Genomic DNA, 22,034 nt, shown 5'->3' with positions numbered 1-22,034 from the left:
GAGTTAGTGTGGGAGAATTATGATTTTTTTTGCAGCCCAAAATCTGAAGTAAATAAACTGGATAAAGTATCTGGACTGGCTGGATAATAATATTTGGATAATAATGACAAATAAATATTTGAACAAGTAAACACTGTACTACACGTGGGGGGGAAGCCCATTTACAACAAGAAAGAACTAAGTAAACATTCCGAAACGAGTATAAATCATATTTCATCCAGTCATCAGTTTATAATGTGAAAATTTAAGAAAGACTGAAGATAAGGTAAGGTTTTCGATGACAGGAGGAAAACTGCATAAATTACAAACATGACAAGAACTATGTTAATGGATAATTGTAGTGTTGTTTAAATATGCTTTCATATTCTTTTTAGGTTATGGGTTACGTGGGTCGTGAAGAAGGGGACATATCTGCACAGAGTGGGATAAACAGGCCTATAAGATTTCCAGAATGACTCTATGCTATGAAGGAACTAACGAAGGGACATCAAGCATATAAGGTTTGGTAGGATTAGGACGGAATGTACAGTATCATCGTCGGAACATCACAATTAGCAATTCTTGTAATCATAAGAATTTGTCGACTGATGATGGTTTGAAAATCTCGACATCATGAACCTCATCCTGCTTCTATTATTCTTCGGATTGCAAGACTCCACTGGGGAACCACCCACTCACACACCACCAGAGTCGGAAAACCCATCTCGTAATGATAACCAACATCTCACCTGGGCACACATGGACTCTGTGTATATGCTTCAACCGTGCAATAAGAGCAGAGAAGTAATCCAGAATTCTTGGGGGGGAACAATCTCCGATGGACCTCTGAATTACACACAAGATACTCACTGCGAATGGTTAATTAAAGGTAAATAATTATTGCAACCTTTCTTATTTGCATACATATACAAACTTACATGTTTCATTCATTTTTATCATGAAAAGGGATAGATTAATTAAGTAATTAAATTAATTAGTAACTAATTATTTCATATTTCATAGCTCCACCTGGCTATTGGATAAGTCTAAAGGTAATTAATTACCTCTCATTTATTTTATTCGTCTTTATTTAAGTTTATTCGAAACTAGGTTGACCAAATTCGAACGGAATGTTCATACGATTTTTTATTCGTGATTGATGGAATGTCATACGTTCAGGGACAAAGCAAGCTGCTGGCATCATTCAGTGGAGCTTCAAATCCGCATGTCAACATTTTGGCGCAGTCTGGATATATGCTAATTCTTTTATACTCGGACCCTAATTATGCTTTGGAAGGGTTTCTTGCTGAATACTCAATATCTCCTTGTCCTCTCAACTGTTCCAACGTCGGTGAATGTGTTCAAATTCAAACTCAAAATGTGTGCAAGTGTGGACCACAACGAAGTGGAGTCGGATGTGAGAAAATCAAAAGCAATAATGAAACATTCTCATCTTTATCACTCTTAGAAATAACAGAGAGCTACGACAGCAGTAGCGACGACGAATATGAAGATACTCAAGTTTTGCTGGCGTCATCGTGGAATTCAGTACTCGCCCGTGTGGGCCATTCCATGATTCAACTAAACGCCAACCACACCTACATTTTTGGTGGTTTTGATCTCAACACATTGCTCGATAATCTCATTATATTAGATCTTTACAATGGTACAATTCAAAAAGTCGCCGAAAAACAAGATGAACAAACGGAGAAAGAGTCAGAAAGAGTAGTTATTTCGCCATCAGGTCGATTTGCACATGCAGCTGTACGATTTAAAACGGGATTTTTCATACATGGAGGTACATTAATTAAAGATATTATACACAAAGTTTGGTCTGGTGGGGCGGAGTATCTATAATTAATCGTTGTTTACGGTTGTTTTTCTCTTGTCCCTAAAATCTATATTTTATTTTTCAGGTAAAACCGAGGTTGGCGTGTCAAATGATTTATTTTATTACAATGCAACCAATGGCAGATGGTCTCAACTCATTCCTCAAGCGAATCAGTCCACTATTCCAAAATTGATGTATCATTCAATGACATTAACCCCTTCGGGTCATATATATGTCTTTGGGGGAGCGAAATCTAGTGGGAAATTCTCCTCAACACTTTATCAGTTTCATGGAGATTCGCCTACAAACTGGACTATTGTCAAATCATCGTGTTGTGGGAAGGAAACACATCGTAGTTACTTAGGTCATACGATGAGTTATTGGCCTCAGAAGAATAGCTTAATACTCTTTGGTGGGATCGGCACTTCTGATTATGGACGCTTCTCTAAGCTCTCGAGCCAGGTGCTTGCTTAAAAAATAAAAAAACACGGAGATAAAATACTGATTACTGTACAACTTTAATAACTTTGAATTTTTTCAGCTTTGGATCTTTATGCTCAACTCTACAACGTGGCTGCATCTTGACTATAAAAAGAATGGAGGGGTTCCTCCTGGTATATATCTCGAACGGGCTTTTCACACTGCTCATATCGTTGAGCAATATTTGATCATCTTTGGTGGTTACACTCACGTTCACAATAAGGATGAGACGTGCTACTCCAACCAAATGCTTGTATACAACTTGGAGTGCCAAATTTTCTTGCCCATTACTCCCCCCTCCGCCTCGTCTTCTGTATCTTCTTCAAGTGAATATAGAGCTACTCGAGGACTCTTTGGTCACCAGTCAGTCATTGTTGACGATTATCTCTTAATTGTTGGAGGATACCGAGGATACTTAAGTCAAAGTGTGAGAAAGATACCTTTCCCATTTACCAAATCAAAGTCATCCAGATGTTCATCCTTTGATCGTTGGCGTTGTTCCGGTGAACCTCAATGTGGATGGTGTCCTACAAATGGCCGATGCTTTGATAAACTTACAGGAGCTGCAAACTGCACTACTAATCTACAGACCGTAAGTTGATAATAAAAATAATTATAGTTTACTTAATTATATCTTCATTAAGCTATAACATTGCTAATGACTTGTTCATTATACGCCTAACATAATTCGTTTTTTTCTGTAAATTAATTTCTAGGCTCAGTGTCCAGGAATTTGTCCATTGCTGACCAGTTGTCAATCGTGCACTAGCGCTTTTCCAGGTTGCGTTTGGTGCGGAACCCTTGAGCAATGCTGGAAACAAACGTTAGAGGAAGTTGGAAGTAGGACCAATGTTTGCAATAATCCATTAGACAAGTCTTCGCAAACTTCAGTCGTTCAATGTGCAGAGAAAAGTTGGAGAATGGGATTAACACAATTTGAGCATCGATTTCCACCAAATTTTTCTAATCCTGACGCTGTTAAGGTGATAAATTCCAGTGTGCTAATCATTTCGAGAGAGTATGGGTCCACTATACCTGTCGACACACCTGTAACCTTTGCCCTCAGAGGAAGTTTACTCGGCATTTCGCACCCTATAAAAAAACTGGAACTTTGTGCTCTACAAGCGGCAGTAAATTTGACTTTATACAGCGACGAAATATTCAACAGCAGTTATCGATGGACAGATTATCAACTGTGCTATAATTTGACATGGCCTTCATCAGGAAATTCGGTGTATGTTTTTTGAAAAAATAAACTGTATACCTTATTAATGCTATCTTCGTAGTTCATTACTTATATTTAGTTATGTATTTTCAGATATTTATTACCCGGACAGACCATAAAGTTTGACTTGGTAGCTTCGTCGTTTGGAAAAGGTGTCAATCAAGAAAAGTCTGGTCGTGTAACAATACAATTGAAATATTATTCAGGTTGGTTGATTGATTGAATGTATATCCAGTTTTATTTTTCAACAAGTTCTTTTGCTAAAATGTCTGACTTCCAATTTATGTATTTTATTTATTTATTCTTAAAGTCATTAATTAGTGCATCCATTTTTCAGGACCAATTTCATCTCCCCGAGTTTTAAGGAAAGATCATCTTATCCCTTTCGATGGAGATTCTGCAAAGACTGATGTACATCATCATCACCATCGTCATCACCACTGCCTTTCGTATCGGTCATGTCTCTCTTGCGCTGGAGATACATCTTGCGTGTGGAGATTGGATACTCGACTATGTATTCCACGTACTATCCCTATTCCATCATCAAATCTTAACCCTTTGAGTGGTGGGGAGCAAGCCTTAATGTACAACCCAGCTTTACCACTAATCGCACACAAATCATCTCTAATTATCCAACCAGAGAATTGTCCAGGTAATATTCTCATCATTATGCATCACAATAGATTTTAATAACATGTACCCTAATGGCGGACTTTTACATACGTACGTGTGAAACGCTTTTTTCTTTTCAGGTTGCTCCGACATGAATTTTTGTGAAGACTGTCTCGACAACAATTTGGGTTTGGAATGCGAATGGTGGGATGAAGAGATGAGTTGTCAAAGACTAGGAAGACTAGAAAATGCAATACGACAAAAAGACAAATGTCCGGAGTCGTGTAGCAGACGAAAAACGTGCAGTTCCTGTGTAGACACAGTTGGGAAATGTGTTTGGTGTGAAACAAGACAAGAGTGTTTTATTTTTTCTGTTTACACCTCCGTCTATCAATTTGGACAGTGCTTCCAATGGATTGACAAAGCGGATGTTTGCAAACGATGTGATAAACAACCGACTTGTGAAAGCTGTGTGTTAAATATTGTAAGGATTTGTACCCTTGTGCATACATATGTACTTGCTTAAATGATGTAATATGATGGTTGAGGAAAAGTTTAAAGCTAATTTTTTTCCCAGGGGTGTGGATGGAGCTACGATGAAAATGGTGGATCTTGCTCTGAGGGGGATTTTGGAGGTCCATACAAGAATTCTTCTTCATCGGCTGTGTTAAATTTGATATCAAATGTTGAGAGTAGTAGTCGAACGTTAGAGTTACTTCAAGATGATCATGGACGGAACAAAACTTGGACATATGGAGAATGCCCTGATGTAAACGAATGCGAACTTGGAATTGACGATTGTCACCCAAACGCTACATGTGTAAATACGCCTGGTTCGCATGCCTGCTTTTGCCAGCCTGGTTTTACTGGGGATGGGAGAACGGAATGCGAGCAGACTTGTCGCGAGCCCTGCCTGCATGGAACTTGCTCCACTGAATTTGTTTGCGAGTGCGAATTAGGTAACATATGAAACATTAAACAGTATGTACACAAATGCTGTCGAAATTACTGAGTGTAGTAAAAATTTATTTCGTGGGAATGTATGTAGGTTGGACGGGTTCTGACTGTTCAGAAGACTGCCTGTGTAATAACCACTCTTTCTGTTATTCAAATGGTCCAGGAAAGTGTGATAAATGCCAAGATTTCACAACAGGAGAAAATTGTGAACTTTGTGCCGAAGGAAGCTATGGGAATGCAACTTTGAGTAATGTTGGTTGCATCCCATGCAATTGCAATGGTCACGGTGATGTTGAGGTTGGACTTTGTGATCCAATTGCGGGACATTGTTTCTGTTTAAACAACACAACCGGAAAGGATTGTTCAGAGTGTGGTTCAGGATTTTACGGTGATCCCACCGATGCAAAGCCCTGTTATCACAGTTGCAGTGGTAGGGTGCTAATTGTTGGAAGACAGGGTTTCTTTGGTTCTCCTCCAGATTTGGGCTCGTCCTTCTTGTCATCTAGAAAACGACAGCAAATGATGCAACAAAGAAATACCTCTTTTGTGCATGTGGAGCACTGCCTATGGATTATTAAGGGAGAAGATTTTCTCAAGCCGTCTTCGCTTCCCTTGGCATCCGGTGAAGAAGACGACATTGATGATGAGACCCAACAAGTGCTTCAACCACGTATGGCAGGGCTTTTAATAACGATAGAGCCAGGCCTTGATATACCCTGCTCGCACAATACCCTTGCGATACATAAAGGTTATTCCGACTTTGGAGTTAATGGGAAAGCGGTTCCTCTAGTAGCCGCAATTTGCAGTGAAAAGGAAGATCGAGATCGACGAACAACAAGTAATCCAACAATCATCCCGGTTGAAGGAACTGTTGCAACCATTGTTCTAAAATATGCTAGAATGGGGTCTACCAAGTTTAGCTTCAATGGTTCTTTCAAAGTTCTTACCGAAGATCAAATGGAGCATTTAGCTTTCGGTACATCGCCGTTTAGTCGAAACAGTGCCACAAGCGGGGGACCTTTCAATGTTTCCAGTTTATATGACGGGACATCTCCCTCTCTGTCAGTGCTCAGTAGATATGGCCACAGTCTTCACGTCGATCAGAACAACTTGTGGGTTTTTGGCGGTTACTCTTTATCTCACGGGGCTCTTGATGGTGATATTTATATTATTTATATAATACATATATAATATTATATATTTATATATTTATATTATACTCTAGACATTCGGGGCTTTAGCAGAAAATCAAACTCGTGGGTGCCTCTGACCATAACAGTTCAACAAAATGAAGAAGCAGTGCCACCCGCTCGTTACTTTCATGGGTACGCAACGTTACTGCAACGCAAGTAGTGCATTTTTTAAAATTTGGTCAATTGTTATGTTATTCCAAAATTACAGAGGTGTTATTGACCCACATCTAATGATTTTTATACACGGTGAGGCATTTTTGCATTGTATCATTTATCATAAAGATACTCAACCACTTATAATGTGTAATGTGGCCAGTTATAATTAACTGAATTTATATCACAGGCGGAATTTCTGCAAACTTGACATTTCTCTCTGACACTTGGAAATTTGATACTATGCATTCTCGATGGAGCAAGTTCTGTGAGGGGCCAAGCGAGTCGCCTAAATTAGCAGGGCACACCCTAACTTTGCGACCTGTTCCAGCAGCAGGTAAAAATGAAGAGGGAATAATGATTATAATATTTAAAAGTTTGATCAACCTTTCACAAATTTGTACACATGTGATACTTAGGACCATCAGAAGCGATGGGAGGGGATTCATTCACTATTGTCATGATTGGAGGTTTCAATCCCGAAGATGGATTTTCTGACAAAGTGTATGGCATTGGGCCACGAGAGTGTTGGTCAGAAGTTGAAACAACAGGGTCAAATCCTTTAGGGGTATATGGTCATACAACTGTTTATCATAGAAAAACTGATGCTTTTTACGTTTTTGGGGGAACTCTGCACCACGACACTATTGGAATGCAGCATGGATCAATTTCAACAAGCTCAAAATTGTAAGGACGTCGGATTATTTATTTAGTTTTATTAGAAATTTACGACAAACCTTCCGTAATAGTTGATACGCTATTTGTTGCGATTTATAACTACTTGTTCAATATTCAATTCGCAGATATTGTCTACACTGGCAGTCTAAAAAATGGTCAGTGTTGGCACCCATGGAAGAAAATCAATTTGGACCCTATCCAACCCCAAGATTCTTACACTCCGCTGTTAGTACGGATGATTATATGGTTGTCCTAGGGGGAATTGGAAGCTTTAACAAGTAATATACTTTGCTATTTTAATGTGTACATGTCGCATAGAAGATGAGTATATGAAAATATAAATAAATTATCATTTGTCTTACATGTTGTATGTACATTATCTATATTAGGGAGAAGACGCATACTGCCTTGGTCTATGTGTATCAATGTAACCTGTGGCTTCTTGTCGGCTCCGAAGAAACTACTTTAAATTCTATTCCAGAATCTTCCTCCGATACAGAAGAGACCCTGTTTTTCACTCCGAAAACCCCAGACACTTCTCGATATGCGAGTGGCACTACGGTGTGGAAAAATGATATATTTCAAATGGGCGGCTGGAAGGATGGGACCACGTCCGAGTCGCTGTTTCAGATTACAACTCCAACAGATCCATGTTCTTTGCAAAAGACCAAATCCAGATGCAAGGTGAGACACCGATACATGTAGATCAAGGGTTAAAACAATTCATTATCAGTTGTGTAGGTCTACTATTGATTCAGTGCGAAACAACTACTTTTATGTATACCTAAATGCAATTCTTTGTGTATTAGGCAACATTGGGATGCGCATTTTGCTCATCAAATAATAATCGCTCCCAACAATGCTACGATGCTGAGCTAGACATGCCGTCTGCGTGTTCTTTTGGAGCATCCAATATCGAATTTTGGAAAGGAATCACGTGTACGTCTACCTGGATGATACAACAAGGCTGTGGTCGTTTTAATTCTTGCACGGAATGTTTGGCAACGTGGCCTAGTCATCCTAACATATCTCAAGTACGTATAGAAGTTGATTATTTACGTGTGTAAAACGTATAGCATATATACAGAGGAGTAAAATGTCGATTCTTTTACAGAGCTGTCAATGGTGTACGAACGGAAAGGAAGGGAGATGTATCCCTCTGAGGAAAAAGTTTGAGGAGGACAGTCCTTGTGGTCAAAAACAATGGGTAAGGTTTGGGTAATAATGGGAAATGGGAAGAAAAAAGATGATGCCATCGAATCAAAGCTTAATGTCTTTCATGTTTTTTTTTGTTAAGGTAATTACCGATTCGTCCCAATGTCCAGAACGATTATGCTCTGCGCCTCAATGCGAAAAGTGTACCGCCAACACGTCTGGGAAGTGCATTTGGACACGACACGTTTTACGAGCGAGTAATTCAGTTTTACATTATACCATTTAGCAATTTACATATATATTTGTTTTGTAATTTAACATAAAGTACTCCAGATACTAAGTAACATTACAAATGTATTAGGGGAGAGAGGTTGGGAATTTCGCCTTCAACCGGTGTACGACTGGAATTGCGTAAGGTTAGTTGCAGGTTTATTATAGTCCTCCTCATTCTCTTCACTTTGGTTTTGAATTTTTCTTTGTCGCCATATTCAAACTGTGAAAACTTACAGTTGTAGGTACTTTCATATCCTCCCAATATCTCGTCGTTTTTAGCAACTTACTTCTGGGCAGTATTAGTTCAGATATTTAAAAATATCAGTGTATAATCTAATTTAACTGGTTGAACGAGTTTCTCTGAAATTTTTTGTCATTTGCAGACATGTTTCAAGTTTGGACACATCACCAAATGTTCCCGTGGTATCCTCGCCACCCGCCTCATGCCCAATCCCGTGTTGGCATTTTGATTCTTGTCAAGAGTGCCTGGAGGTAAAATAAAGATTTGTTTAATTTGTTGCAAGTATTTATTATTAAGATTAATAATGTTGATTATTATTTTGACTCTAGTCCCTAGGTTCTGAAGGCGGGTTTCATCAATGTTACTGGAGTGTTAGTCAGCATCGATGCATATCCCCAGCATATTCGCCACTGCTCTGCTTTGGAGGAATTTGTGGACCTATCCTTAAAGGATCGCCAAGTATTTGCCCCAAAGCATGCACGACTCTTCGGTCATGCAACTCATGTTTGGAGAATCCCTCATGCGGGTAAGAAGGATCACCTCATCAATGGCAATTGGTGCACCTTTTGGGGTTTGCATGACTTCTCGCATTAATTTTAGATGGTGCGCAATTGAAGGGGAGAATGGGGAAGGTGTATGTCTTTCCACAAATGCCGTGTCCGAGTCCAGCCAATGTTCAAATCATTCAAAATGGCATTATTTGAAATGCGCTCCTGAGAACGAATGTACCAACGGCCATCATGGATGTGATTCAAAATCTGAACAGTGTATCGATCTTGAAGAAGGTTACCGCTGTCAATGTAAAAGTGGATTCGAGAGATCCGACACTTCGTGTATCCCCATTTGCTCAGACGGATGTGTGCATGGACATTGCATCGAACCACAGATTTGCGAGTGCAATTTTGGTTACGTTGGTTCGAATTGTTCTGCACAATGTGACTGCCATGGCCATTCAAATTGTGCTGGGGTTGAGGAATTGGACGTATGCTTGGAATGCAAAAATAATACGATGGTACGATAAATATTTCCCAATGCACATGTTCATGTATTTGTTTTTGTTCGTCTTCCTAATTCGTCTCTAATTATAGGGACCTAAATGTTCTCAATGTAAACCGATGTTTGTGGGGGATCCTAGGTTAGACAATGTTGCCTTGTACTTGTGGCACAATGGAACCTTACTGCATTTTAATTAAACACTTATATAATTACATTTTTTAGGAATAATGGGGCTTGTATTGCCTGTTCTGATTATTGTAATGGGTAATGTATTTCCCGTATTCTTTGCTGTACTTTTATTGTATGCTATTGGGGCCCAATACCCCAATACTGATTTGTATAAATTTTTTTTGAATTTGTTTTTAATTCATTAATTCATTAATTATTTTAATTCATTAGCCATTCTGGGATATGTCTGTCTCATGGAGATTACAACAAATGGTGCAACGGCACCAACAATAAATATCTTAGCTCTTCTCAGCTCATGTCGAAAATATTATCAAGTGGGCTCCAAATCGGTCCCTCAACAACCGCATTTTGCTGTCATTGTGAAAATCAAACAAGTGGTGACACGTGCAATGATTGTATATCAGGTTAGTATTCTAGACTATCGGGGAAAATATTCCTATGTACTATATGTCGTGTCATTTTTGTTTTCAGGGTTCTTCAGGTCTGCAAACGTTTGTAATAATTTTGCTTAATAATTTAGTAACGGTGGCGTCCAAGTGCCATCCGTACTTTTAGAGGGTGGTATACGCCTCCTTGTTATAAAGAAACCTTTATATTTAAATCCAGTCTACCAGTGATGTTTAGCTTTTCAATAATTATCATCATTTACACTTCTCAATTCACATTTAAGTATTTCTTTCGTTTTAGGGGATATGATGATAAGAGATTGCCGTGTCGAAAAGTAATTAGATAATTCCATATAATGTTGTGATTCAACCATCTAATGCTTGTTGAAATGTAGTTAAATTATAAATTATTACTAGTGTGAATGCCACGGACATGGTGACACGTGCGATCAAGTTACTGGACATGATTGTAATTGCGATAATAATACGGAAAGCGATTCTACAGCAAGCTGTCATAACACATTGAAACAGGTTGGTTTATATACCTACTTACATGTATTATTTAAGTTCTATACATTTACTTGAACAATTTTCCATTCTAAATGAATTCTGAATGATTGATTTATTTATTAAAGAATCTTCATCATCAATGTTGGACACGTCAGTGCTCAAAATGTCGTGAGTCATATCTTGGAACACCAACAAACGGTCATCAGTGCTACATGCAAATGCAAATGGAAGAATTTTATTGCTTTGATCCAAAATCACATGGTATTTCTTAATTAGTACAGCACGTGAATTATAGTACTACGTATGTAAAGAGGATCGATTTGCCATTGATTATTATTACTCTTGAAATTGTAGATCAATCTTGCGCCATGAAACAAAAACATGCCTTGTTGTCTGGCAGAACCGTCTTCTTTGCAGTTCAACCTAAGTTTATGAATGTGAACATTCGCATTACTTTGGATGTAACTCATGGTTCAATCAATGTTTATTTGAGTCCTAAAGACGACACGTTCGTAATTAAGCAAGAAAACTGGGTTCACAGAGTATGGCAAAGAATACATATGTACATACATATACATGGAATGGTTTAATACTACAATTTGTCGCCTTGCAGGTCGATTTCGATACCAAATATGGACTAACTGGTGATAGGAAGGACAGTATTTTTGGAAAATCAACGTCTTTCTCTATGGATAATCATAATAACAAAGTTGATATTGATTATGAAATTTCCAACAAAACTGACGATGTGGAGGACTCTGGAGTAAACCGTATTATTCATAAGCCCTCTGGAGTCAATTCCAATTCTGCTTATAGATTTGTAGAACAAGAGGCAGCCGGATACGCAACGTATAATTGTTATCTATATACGTTTGCAGTTGTGAAAAACAATAGTTTTTACATTTTTATGTTTTATATTTTTAATTAGATACTATACAGTACAGGACCCAAAAGCCGTTTTACGTGTAAGGAACTTGAGAAATAGACTTGTAGTGACACTGCCACAGGTACACATCACACGTGTTATATTGGGTAATTTCGATGAAACATACTGTATACTTTTTGTATGTTTACTTTAGGAAAGCCATGACTTGAGACTGACTCGTTTTTATCTAGTTTTGGAAGGGATTGGGTACATACATATATTTATTTATTTATCCTTGCTTTATCCCAATTACTAGTAAACTAATTAACCTGATTAATATGATTAATTTCAGGGATGTTTCATTCGGCTCAATTGTCTTTAGGCAGGATCAGCTGCATATAGACTTGTTCATATTTTTTAGCGTGTTCTTCGCAGCGTTCTTTCTATTTTTGGCTTCATGTGGAATAGCTTGGAAAGTGAAACAAAATGTATGCAGGAAGTCGAAGATTATAAAATTATCCTGATTAGATTTACAAATATAATTTTATCACTTCAATAGATGGAATCGCGCCGTGCGCGAAATCTTCATCTGACCGAGATGTTAACAATGGCGAAGCGCCCATTTGCAGTGAGCACAGTATTATTACAACCTGACCCTTCGAGTGGCATCGCAGCTGCGTACACACAGTGCAGAAAATCTTGTAGAAAAGTAAATAGATAATCCAATACAATGTGTTTTGGTACCGCTAAGCAGTACGTCATTAAATCATAACTTGTTTTGATATAGGGGTGCATTTGCCTTCGCCCTTTGAGCGTAGAGTGGTTGGCAGGAACAAACAATTCTAATGCTGTATGTACCATGTTAATTGGTATGCCTGGCGGAAATAACGCTCCTGTCAGAATGTGTATTGGATCAGTATTGGCCAATTTACAAAGATCAAATCCTCCTTATCACTCCAGAAGACGAAGACTTCAACATTGACATGCATAGTATAAATACTTCAGTAGAACTAATTTTCAAATAACTTACATATGTGGTACTTGACTGACTGATTTTGTTTGCCATATTTATTAACCGATATTTATCTATTACCTTTACCAGAAAGTATTACACTCAAACTTTGTACGCTATTTTAGGATTCGTTTTTAGGCCTTTTAAGATGGCCTTATAGATTTACCCAGATGTCTGTCTGTCCGTCCGTCTGTGCGTCCGTCTGTGCGCACGATAACTCTCTTTAAACCAAAGCTATCGAGTTGAAATATTGCATGCTTTATCTTCGGGTAAAAAGTAAGGATGAGTTCGGAGATGGGCATAATCGGTCAAGTGGTTGGCCGGTGGGGGTCATTTCCACCCAAATGTGTTGCCATTAACTACCAAGATGGCATTAATGCCATCTTAAAAGGCCCCGCAAAGTTGCTTGGAGTAAGTCTTTTTTAGTAATTTTATTGTACGAGGTTATAAGTAATAACCCTTGCACGTTTTGTCCATACCATGTATTCAATGATTATGTTCCACGAAGTATGTATATGTAAGCACTTTCGATGGACCGAATAAACAATTTTTGTAACGCTAAGATCAGCCTTTGTATAATTTCGTAGGGTGTCTCACTCAGGCTTCAGGAGGTATTTAATTAATTTCTATGTACGTATGTCCTATTTTTCGCAGTATGAACTTTGTGCATTTTTCCCAACCGAATGCAATAACAAAAATACCATGGTCGTTAAACTCTGAGGGATTTCACGTCAAGTTCGTAACCTACGTAACTGCGTTAGGTTTGTAAGTTTACACACTCTTGACGTGAGTTGATTTTATAAACGTTTTCGTAAACATTTTTTAGTGAAAAAAATATCGCATACAAAACGTCATCAAAATGTTGCTAGCCAACTTTATCCTACCTTACACCAAATGACATGTAATTCTTTTTGAATTTTTTTGCCTAAAATATCAGTTTTTCAGGAATTACACAGCCATTTCATAGGTCACAAAATTCTATAATATACCAAAATCATCGTAAGATCAAGACCGATCGATTGACACCCCACTGGATGAAGTGTGTCAATTTAGCCCGGATTTGACATTTGGGGGCTGGTCGGATAGCGACAAATATTTTCGGCTGGCAGCAATCTTTTGTAAAATAATTAAATTAATTTGCATTTGCGGGACGAGATCACAAAAAATTTACAATAGACAATTCGTCTCTAAGACAATTTCAACCGAAAATGTAAATATCAAATTCGAATTATTTACGAACTTTTGTTTACGAACCAAAAACATGCGTTTGAAGTGCGTAAGTCAATTTTCCTTAGAAATGTGTGTAAAAGTTCGTAAAAGTTTGTAAGCTTACAAACCTTACGCAGTTACGAAGGTTACAAACTGTGACGTGAGTTCCCTCTCTGTTTTTGAAACCTTGAATTCGTGATATTTTAAAGTTGTTGATACGAACTCAAGGATTGTTTTCTCAGTACGTATATCTTCCACGAGTCGGGATTAGTACGTTGTCTGAAGTGCATATTATTTTGAAACTTATAGCATCCATAATATTAGCATAACTACAATAGATATATAAATGAAATTCTTTATAACATAAATATCTCCTCCAGCTTGTGTCCTTTTGGAAGGGATCCTAAAATGGATGCTACATTCCCTCTTTGAACAGTGATACTCATTCTCTGCAATAAAAAGGATGTCGCCCTCTTCTCTTCTGTGATGTTTGTGATTCTGGACCCGATTTCTTTAATAAATGACAAGCCATCTTTACCCCAAATCCCTGTTGTTTCGATGGCTATTGGGACAAAAAGGAAACTGTCCATAAGTTGTTCATATCTTTTCTTCTTCCGGTCCTCTGCTTTCTCAGCTGCTACTCCTGGGCGAATACTAGTTTGTGGGAGGTACGATGGTGCAAATGTATCGGAACACGTGAAGTCCCACACTACCGATTTTCCTCTTGCCCATGGAATAAGTGTGGGACCATCTGGACGTTTCCCATCTTCACGGGCACACCCGGCTGGCTCTTTAATTATAGGGACTCCTGCAGATCTGAGGGCTCTGGCGATGACATCGTTGGCTGCGGCATGACGGGAGTGACGTCCAGCACTATTTTTGCAACTGAGACCATGATAGCCTTTCGTGGACACTTGTTCACCACAAGAACATTTGTGGGGCTGGCAGATGTCACAGCCTAGTCGAAGAGCGGCGGCGATGCGAAACGTCTCATTAGGAAGATGTGTGCCGAGTTGAGGAGAGGGGATAGCGTTGAGCCACGCTCCAACATTGGGTTGTGACATGGCGTGATAGCGGGCTTTGTCTTCTAATGTAGTCGCATTAGTTGTGAGGTGATTGATTACACCTTCCTGTTGTGGTATTTCCCATATTGCCTGGATACCTCGTATCTCGAGTGGAGGAAGTGGCGATGAACCAAGTGATTTCCAGCGTTCCTCTCCTTCTTGGATGGCGGTATCGATGCCATGTAAATGTGGTGGAAGTAGGCGTTCCGCAAGAGGCAGGGAGCTATAGATAGACGCTAGAAAGCACGGAATCGCCACATCTATAGCGTGTCTGACCCTAAGACCACCTTTGTTGACGGGTAGAGAGGACTGTAACCAGGATTGAGGGGAAAGGGAACAGTTGATGATTCCCTCCATAGCATTTTTTAATTTTGCATCATAAAGAGTAAGGGCGTCAAATCTTCTCCATGTCGGTGCACAGCGGAGAAAGTATATTAGACGAGGTGTTGAGATGGAGGCACGGAGAAGGAAAAAGGCTGAGTGGGAGGAGAGTTTGAGTAGCCGCGTGCTAATTTTTTCCATTTCCTCGGTTTTGGCTCCTAGTATTGTAGGAATGGCTTCATCGGTGAGTGGGACACCTAACAGCATAGCACTTTCAGGAGAGATCTTTTGTATCCCCGGAGCTGTTGAACGAAATAGCTCAAAAATTTCGTCACGACTTTGGTCGTCGACTACACCCAGAATTCCCACTTCACATTTTGTAGTGTTAAGGTGCAGACCGACTTCTGTCCCCATACGTGTGATGGTTTGCATTGCCATTAAGACTTTCTCCGGCGAATCAGCAATGGTTGAGTCATCTAAGTACCACATATTCAGCTCTGTGTCAATCAAGTCCACAATTGGTTGGATCACGAGAGCGTAGAGAGCTGGTCCGAGTGGATCACCTTGTTGAACCCCACAAAGGGAGGAGATGGGTGTTCCCGCGAAGAAAATTTCCGAGGGGGAGGAGTAGGCCTGGCTCACGAAACGGTAGAAATTTGGGAATTTTTCTCGAATGATTTGGAGAAGTGTGTCTCGTCGGATTTCATTGAAAGCATTACGGAAGTCCAATTTTAAAAAAGCCTTGGGCTATCATGTGAGTAATTCCAGTAAATACGTGCTGCGTGGGCTGCAGCTTCAGCGCCTCCTTTAATCCCCACTCCTAGTTGATGAGGGGAGAAAATCTCGACCAGAGTAGATGACATACGGGCGACGGCAATTTTCGAGATGAGACGACGCCATGTATTGCCGACAGCGACAGGACGAATGCCCCCAGTTTTCTTTCTAAGTGCGGTCATGGAAGCCCCGAAGAAGATTGGGCAAATAGATTTTGGCACGTCTCCCCTGAGAACAAGATCTAAAAATTTTAGCATCGCGTTTAGTAAATTGGTCCCAGGTTCTCCATTCTCTGAGATGACGAGGTCCTTCAAAATCTGAGGGCGAAGAGAGTCAAGTCCTCCTGCCGATCCTGGAGCGAAACTAGAGATTGCGATGAGGACTTCTTTGGGATCAACAGGGGCCAAAACTTCTGCCTTGTCCGGTGCGTTCGGGAAATAAGTTGGCTCTGGATGTGGGGGATGCTTAGTGATGAGGGCATCCAAGGTTTCTTGATTATTTGGGGCAATTGTGTCATCAGAGGTCAATAAACGAATTGCACCCCGTACATCGCCGTCTCCAATTTTGCTTCCACCTTCTTTGCAATAGTTTCTTGAGGACGTGAGGGTTTGGCGAATTGTGGTCGTGGTCTCGAGGGTGTTACAATTTGGGTTATTGACCACTGCAGAACTCTTGATTTCACCCATGTTGTTAAATTTTTAACTTTGTCAGATTTGGTGGGAACAGGGACGACTGCGTATGGAAACGAGAAAAGTTTGAACCATGATTCCTCCGAGTTTGTGGTGGTCACTTCCTCTATTATTTTTGCAAGGGCTTTAGCTACTTCCATCCTTGCACCTTTTGGGACTCTTCTCAGCGTGGGTACCTTATTCTTCAGTTGCGATAACTCAGCACCCCAATTTCTTGGAGCATGTGGGAGTAGTGGTGGTTGATCCTTCCATCTGATGTCTGAAGTCATTTTGCAAAAGCCTGCATAACCAAATACCATACTCTAAAATCAGTAAGTTCTGAAACCTCCATCACCATTTGCTCCTTATGCTATGAAACCAAGCGACTTGAGACGTGGATCACGAAAAGATCTTGCTCAAACACGGATTGCTAGTAATAAGCTCTAATGACCTTGATTTGACAATTTTCGATGCAATTTCTACGACAAGATCGATGTGGAATGGGTTATGCTTTAAATGAAGAACAATTAACAATAACGCATTTTAATTTGAATGCTTCATTCCATTTTTTGCAACTAAAAAATAATTACATGCATTGTAGAGTAATTTGATCAACTACATTGCTTGCTATGCTGGGATGACAGTATTTATTGCACAGAAAAGAGAAATAAAATTATGAACACTGGAAGAATGTGAAGGACTTATTTGACTGACCCTTTAAAATATCACCATCTTTTTAAATTTCAGAAGGTTAGTAAAATCAGTCCTTTACATTCTTCCAGGGCCTCTGTAATGGTGGCAATGTAAGATATGACTTAAAATTAGACACTGCATTGAGCAGCCGCAGGCCAATTACAGACATTAATTTTTGTGTCAAAGTGAAGGCCACTTGGACATTCATGTTTATATGGTTTTCCGTTGGAGCATTGGCAAAATGCGGTACAACGCGTAGGATGTGCGTGGTACATGTCCTGTGGATCGGCTCTGCAAACAATGCTTGCGCATTCATTTCCTGGTGTAGTTTGTTGAACTGGCGCTTCAGTTGTAGGAGGCGAAGGGGCTTGGGTGGGTTCCGGAATCGGTTCTTCTTCGGATTCGGAGGAAGGCGCTTCCGTTGGTTCCGGAATCGGTTCTTCTTCGGATTCGGAGGAAGGCGCTTCCGTTGGTTCCGGAATCGGCTCTTCTTCGGATTCGGAGGAAGGCACTTCGGTTGGTTCCGGAATCGGCTCTTCTTCGGATTCGGAGGAAGGCACTTCGGTTGGTTCCGGAATCGGCTCTTCTTCGGATTCGGAGGAAGGCGCTTCGGTTGGTTCCGGAATCGGTTCTTCTTCGGATTCGGAGGAAGGTGCTTCCGTTGGTTCCGGAATCGGATCTTCTTCGGATTCGGAGGAAGGCGCTTCCGTTGGTTCCGGAATCGGCTCTTCTTCGGATTCGGAGGAAGGCACTTCGGTTGGTTCCGGAGTCGGCTCTTCTTCGGATTCGGAGGAAGGTGCTTCGGTTGGTTCCGGAATCGGCTCTTCTTCGGATTCGGAGGAAGGCGCTTCCGTTGGTTCCGGAATCGGCTCTTCTTCGGATTCGGAGGAAGGTGCTTCGGTTGGTTCCGGAATCGGCTCTTCTTCGGATTCGGAGGAAGGTAGTTCGGTTGGTTCCGGAATCGGTTCTTCCTCAGATTCGGAAGAAGGTAACTCGGTGGGTTCCGGAATCGGCTGTTCTTCGGATTCGGAGGAAGGTGCTTCGGTTGGTTCAATTATGACTTCTTCCGATTCAGAAGACGGTGCATCAGTGGGTTCGACTGGATCTGGGATTTCCTCCGATGAAGGTTTTTCTGTTGGTTTGGGACCTTTGGGCCACTCACATCGATCAGCGTCCACATCAAACTCCAGTCCTGATGGGCAGGGCATTAATACCAATCTATTTTAATTTGAAATGAAGACAATTAATTGATTGGAGTATTTTCATAGGTATATATCTACTGGTTTCGGGTAATATGTATAAAAGACTTACCCGAATTCTGTACACTGATAAAAGGTACTGGCATTGGCATGATTGGAATGATGTTTCCCAACGTCACTAGACCCACTTTCACACGGATAGTCTGGTACAGATACTCCTGAAAATTGAATGGCACATTTAAGATTAGAAATTATTAGTGGCTGGGTATAGGATTCTTACCAACGATTGCCATTGATCTTGCAGATGCCAAGAGGCACACAGTAATAAAAATTGTGGATTGCATAGTGTTTATCGGTACGCAAATAACACGGACTTGCGTTATTAGTTCTTTCAAATAATACTCAAAAACTGACAACATTTTTTGCAAGGCAGTCATATTTATGCACATTTTTATATAACTGAATGCGTGCATTGATAAAGATACGTGTGCATTCGATTTGGGGTTTACCTGTGGATGATCTCTGGACGCTATCTGCTGTGCGGTGGGTCATAAAACCGGATTTCGATAAGCAATTTTGGCCATGGTATTGAACTTCGTATTCAGGCTCCGAATTACATCATTCCCATAACATGTACTCATCGTGTGTGCATACATTTTCAATATAAATAAATTTAATAATTTGGAAATATATAAATCAGAAAAAGTACAGATCATTTTAAAAGGCAAGACATGGTCTATTTAAGATTTGCGCATTAGACTAATCCTAAGACTTGTTCTCAGCCTACTGAAATTTGCATGAATTCCCATTTGTAATATTTGCAAAAGGACACCGCAGCTCAGACATCGCCCTTGTCGAGATTGGACTGATTAGTCCTATAAAATTATTCAGAGAAAAATAGTTTCGTCCCTAAATAATTAATCATGTGCATGTCCAGATTACTATTTTCCAGATTGTTTTTTTGTGAATATATGTGCATATATGTTGATTCAGCCTTATCAAACATACGTTAATTTGGAAGCGAGTGAGAGGAGATGTATCAACTATTTAAACTTTAGCTATGCATTACAGAGGTATTAGGAAATTATTACTTCATCAGTTGTTCGCAGCGATTTAAGTACATGTATGCATAAAAACGGCGAATAGGAGTAGTTTATGGCCCCCAATTTGGTGAGATGTAATCGAAATATCGTTGAATTTAACAAACTGTTCGAATATTGTATTCTGTTTTTAGCTCACCACAACAGACAACACTGATTTAAGGCTATGAAATATTTTCACCGTTCCTCATCCAATGTTTAACATGGTTAACATGGCGAAAGTATAAGTCGGACGTCATATATGATAACCAGAGATTAAAAGTTCTGCAGGTGAACAACAAAATTTTCAAATTCAGACCATCGTATATATGCAATACTTATGTTATTTTTACAAATACGACCCTACATATTTATTTTGTAGCTATCTTGCTCTGGACGGCACAAATTAAGCACTATTGATGTATGTAGTTTTCATAATCACAGTAGAAAAGTTAGGAGTCCTAACTTAAGACCAATAAATAAATAATTACGTTCTGAAGGTATGAATTGGTATGAAAACCAAAAGAACCTTAAACCTTCATAATACATAATAAGTATTTGATTAATATCGCTACATATACTAAATGTTCCAAATTATGAACTCAAACATACAAGCGTTGAATAATTTATGAACATCTCAATATTCATTAAGTTACATCGACTGCATACATTTGGCTTATATAGCACACGATATTGTTATTAATAGTTTACTGAACGTATTATTTTACAGGTGAGGAAAGATGGTATTATTGGTATTAATCATGATGATAAAACAAATTTGCGACTGGACGTAGGAGTAGATACTAAATGTACTGTTAAAATTTGATGCTTACTAATCATAAGCGTTTATACGGAAAGATTAATATCTATCGTAAAATCTGAGCATTTATGGAGGTGTAATTGATTCTATGTAATTATTAGGTCATGATCATGGTCAAACAATCCGATTTATTGCATCACTTGAAAAAACATTTTCATATACTTACATACATAAATCCTGATAAACATAATCTCCGAATTTATTGTATTAAACCAGTTGCATTTATAGCTTATCTTATTGTTAGTTAGATTTATGCGCTGCCTTTCATGATGGACAGTAAAATTAAATATTAGATGCAAACCCTGAACTGTCAAGTCAGTCCATTTTCGAAAGAAATTTTATTAAGTTTGGAATACATAGCAGAGGATAAATGACAGTTTGACTGCTCTGCTATCATATACATACATATGTATTGGGGCCCCTTCATGTTTGGGTGCCAAAATTTCCCAACCACTAATTTCCCTAAGAATTTATTAAACCGGAGAATTTTGACCATCTTTACAAACTCCATATACTTGGGCATGTGGAACGGTTTTTTAAAATTTTGAATGCCATATACGAATTGGATGATATATTCGCTTGTGGACATATGGGTTGGTAATGGGGTTGACAATGACTGTTACTAGGGGGGATTGAGAACCATTGGACGGACGCAAATTGACACTTTGCTTTCAGTATAAATTAACTGATGTCAACTTGCCCTTGGGCTTGGCGTGGCGTCACGCGACAAAGGTTATCTATGCCCCATTTATTTTTTCTGATATTTTGAACCATGATTACTTGACACTCAAAGGGAAGTAACTAAGGCACTAAACGTCAGAATTGTGGTCCTATTATGTGAAATTTATAATACAGAATACCACGATTGCTTGACTTTTAGTGCCTAGTTACCCTTAACGGTTGCGACAAATGGTCGAGTTACAAATAAAATAATTATTTTTAAAATAGTTGGTGTAAAAGTCCCTTACAAATACACCAACTACTTTGACCTTTAATAACTTTTGAACGGGCAGACATAGAGACTTAATTCTTAAAGATGAAATCATCGTAATTTTTAGCTTGATTTTTTAAGCTAAAAATTTCGAGGGTGCTATTTCGAAGATTGAACTTGAAATCTCCAGTGTGCAGCCCGAGTCAAGCTCGCTGTTATCGGTCAAACCGACCATTTTGCATAGAATTTTATTGTACCAAATACATTTTACTAATGCACTTTACGCCTGTTTTTTGTCAAATAAACAATGCGTATTATGCATTGGTGAAAATTTTAACTAAATATAGGTTTTTAGCCTGAATCAGGGCTTATGTACCCGTTATGTCCGTCTGTCCGTCTTGCGATAACTGTCGTAAAACTAATCGTAGCAATATAAATTAAAATAGGAAAAATTTTCCGAGTTTATTAAATTCGTGTTTTGTAATGGTTTATATACTCACTTAACTTGTAGGTAGCAGGACACTTATTAATAACTCTATTA

At 39.2% G+C, this 22,034-nt stretch overlaps 3 protein-coding genes across 3 annotated transcripts; 2 read left to right on the top strand and 1 right to left on the bottom strand.

The window, feature by feature from the left end:
* Positions 1–12: 12 nt before the first annotated feature.
* Positions 13–5,590, top strand: LOC118438651 (multiple epidermal growth factor-like domains protein 8). Its single transcript, XM_035859203.1, has 13 exons — positions 13–265; positions 375–868; positions 1,003–1,031; positions 1,090–1,777; positions 1,896–2,272; positions 2,352–2,882; positions 3,007–3,524; positions 3,609–3,721; positions 3,853–4,167; positions 4,268–4,611; positions 4,705–5,086; positions 5,176–5,472; positions 5,541–5,590. Exons 2-13 carry the CDS (start codon positions 613–615, stop codon positions 5,588–5,590), a joined length of 3,900 nt encoding a protein of 1,299 aa, XP_035715096.1. The 5' UTR covers positions 13–265; positions 375–612.
* Positions 5,464–13,297, top strand: LOC110844119 (multiple epidermal growth factor-like domains protein 8). The gene is made up of 28 exons (XM_035849794.1): positions 5,464–6,240; positions 6,310–6,409; positions 6,486–6,523; positions 6,621–6,767; positions 6,850–7,117; positions 7,234–7,386; positions 7,498–7,792; positions 7,918–8,142; positions 8,223–8,315; positions 8,406–8,520; positions 8,625–8,679; positions 8,920–9,028; positions 9,107–9,303; positions 9,378–9,789; positions 9,866–9,912; positions 9,996–10,037; positions 10,173–10,366; positions 10,434–10,443; positions 10,650–10,683; positions 10,766–10,879; positions 10,984–11,119; positions 11,213–11,400; positions 11,472–11,707; positions 11,787–11,865; positions 11,938–11,990; positions 12,076–12,211; positions 12,283–12,432; positions 12,511–13,297. Exons 1-28 carry the CDS (start codon positions 5,604–5,606, stop codon positions 12,703–12,705), a joined length of 4,458 nt encoding a protein of 1,485 aa, XP_035705687.1. The 5' UTR covers positions 5,464–5,603; the 3' UTR covers positions 12,706–13,297.
* A 4,015-nt stretch (positions 13,298–17,312) lies between these two features.
* LOC110856507 (cell surface glycoprotein 1) lies at positions 17,313–19,116 on the bottom strand. Its single transcript, XM_022104992.2, has 3 exons — positions 18,944–19,116; positions 18,776–18,881; positions 17,313–18,682 (listed from the first exon to the last, which is right to left on the bottom strand). Exons 1-3 carry the CDS (start codon positions 19,110–19,112, stop codon positions 17,593–17,595), a joined length of 1,365 nt encoding a protein of 454 aa, XP_021960684.2. The 5' UTR covers positions 19,113–19,116; the 3' UTR covers positions 17,313–17,592.
* Between the last annotated feature and the right edge of the window lie 2,918 nt (positions 19,117–22,034).

This window comes from Folsomia candida, unplaced genomic scaffold (genome assembly GCF_002217175.1).
Source record: "Folsomia candida strain VU population unplaced genomic scaffold, ASM221717v1 Fcan01_Sc001, whole genome shotgun sequence".
NCBI lineage: Eukaryota > Metazoa > Arthropoda > Collembola > Entomobryomorpha > Isotomidae > Folsomia > Folsomia candida.
This window is presented reverse-complemented; position numbering and strand designations above follow the sequence as displayed.

Bases quoted from the DNA above. Each gene is read 5' to 3' on its own strand.
- LOC118438651 (XM_035859203.1), top strand. From the start codon at position 613: ATGAACCTCATCCTGCTTCTATTATTCTTCGGATTGCAAGACTCCACT. The intron at 1,032-1,089 runs GTAATTAATTAC...ATTCGAAACTAG, and splicing joins GCTATTGGATAAGTCTAAAG to GTTGACCAAATTCGAACGGA. The intron at 3,722-3,852 runs GTTGGTTGATTG...TCCATTTTTCAG, and splicing joins ACAATTGAAATATTATTCAG to GACCAATTTCATCTCCCCGA.
- LOC110856507 (XM_022104992.2), bottom strand. From the start codon at position 19,112: ATGTGCATAAATATGACTGCCTTGCAAAAAATGTTGTCAGTTTTTGAG. The intron at 18,882-18,943 runs GTAAGAATCCTA...TTCAATTTTCAG, and splicing joins AAGATCAATGGCAATCGTTG to GAGTATCTGTACCAGACTAT. The intron at 18,683-18,775 runs GTAAGTCTTTTA...AAATTAAAATAG, and splicing joins TATCAGTGTACAGAATTCGG to ATTGGTATTAATGCCCTGCC.
- LOC110844119 (XM_035849794.1), top strand. From the start codon at position 5,604: ATGATGCAACAAAGAAATACCTCTTTTGTGCATGTGGAGCACTGCCTA. The intron at 7,118-7,233 runs GTAAGGACGTCG...TTCAATTCGCAG, and splicing joins ATTTCAACAAGCTCAAAATT to ATATTGTCTACACTGGCAGT. The intron at 12,212-12,282 runs GTATGCAGGAAG...TCACTTCAATAG, and splicing joins CTTGGAAAGTGAAACAAAAT to ATGGAATCGCGCCGTGCGCG.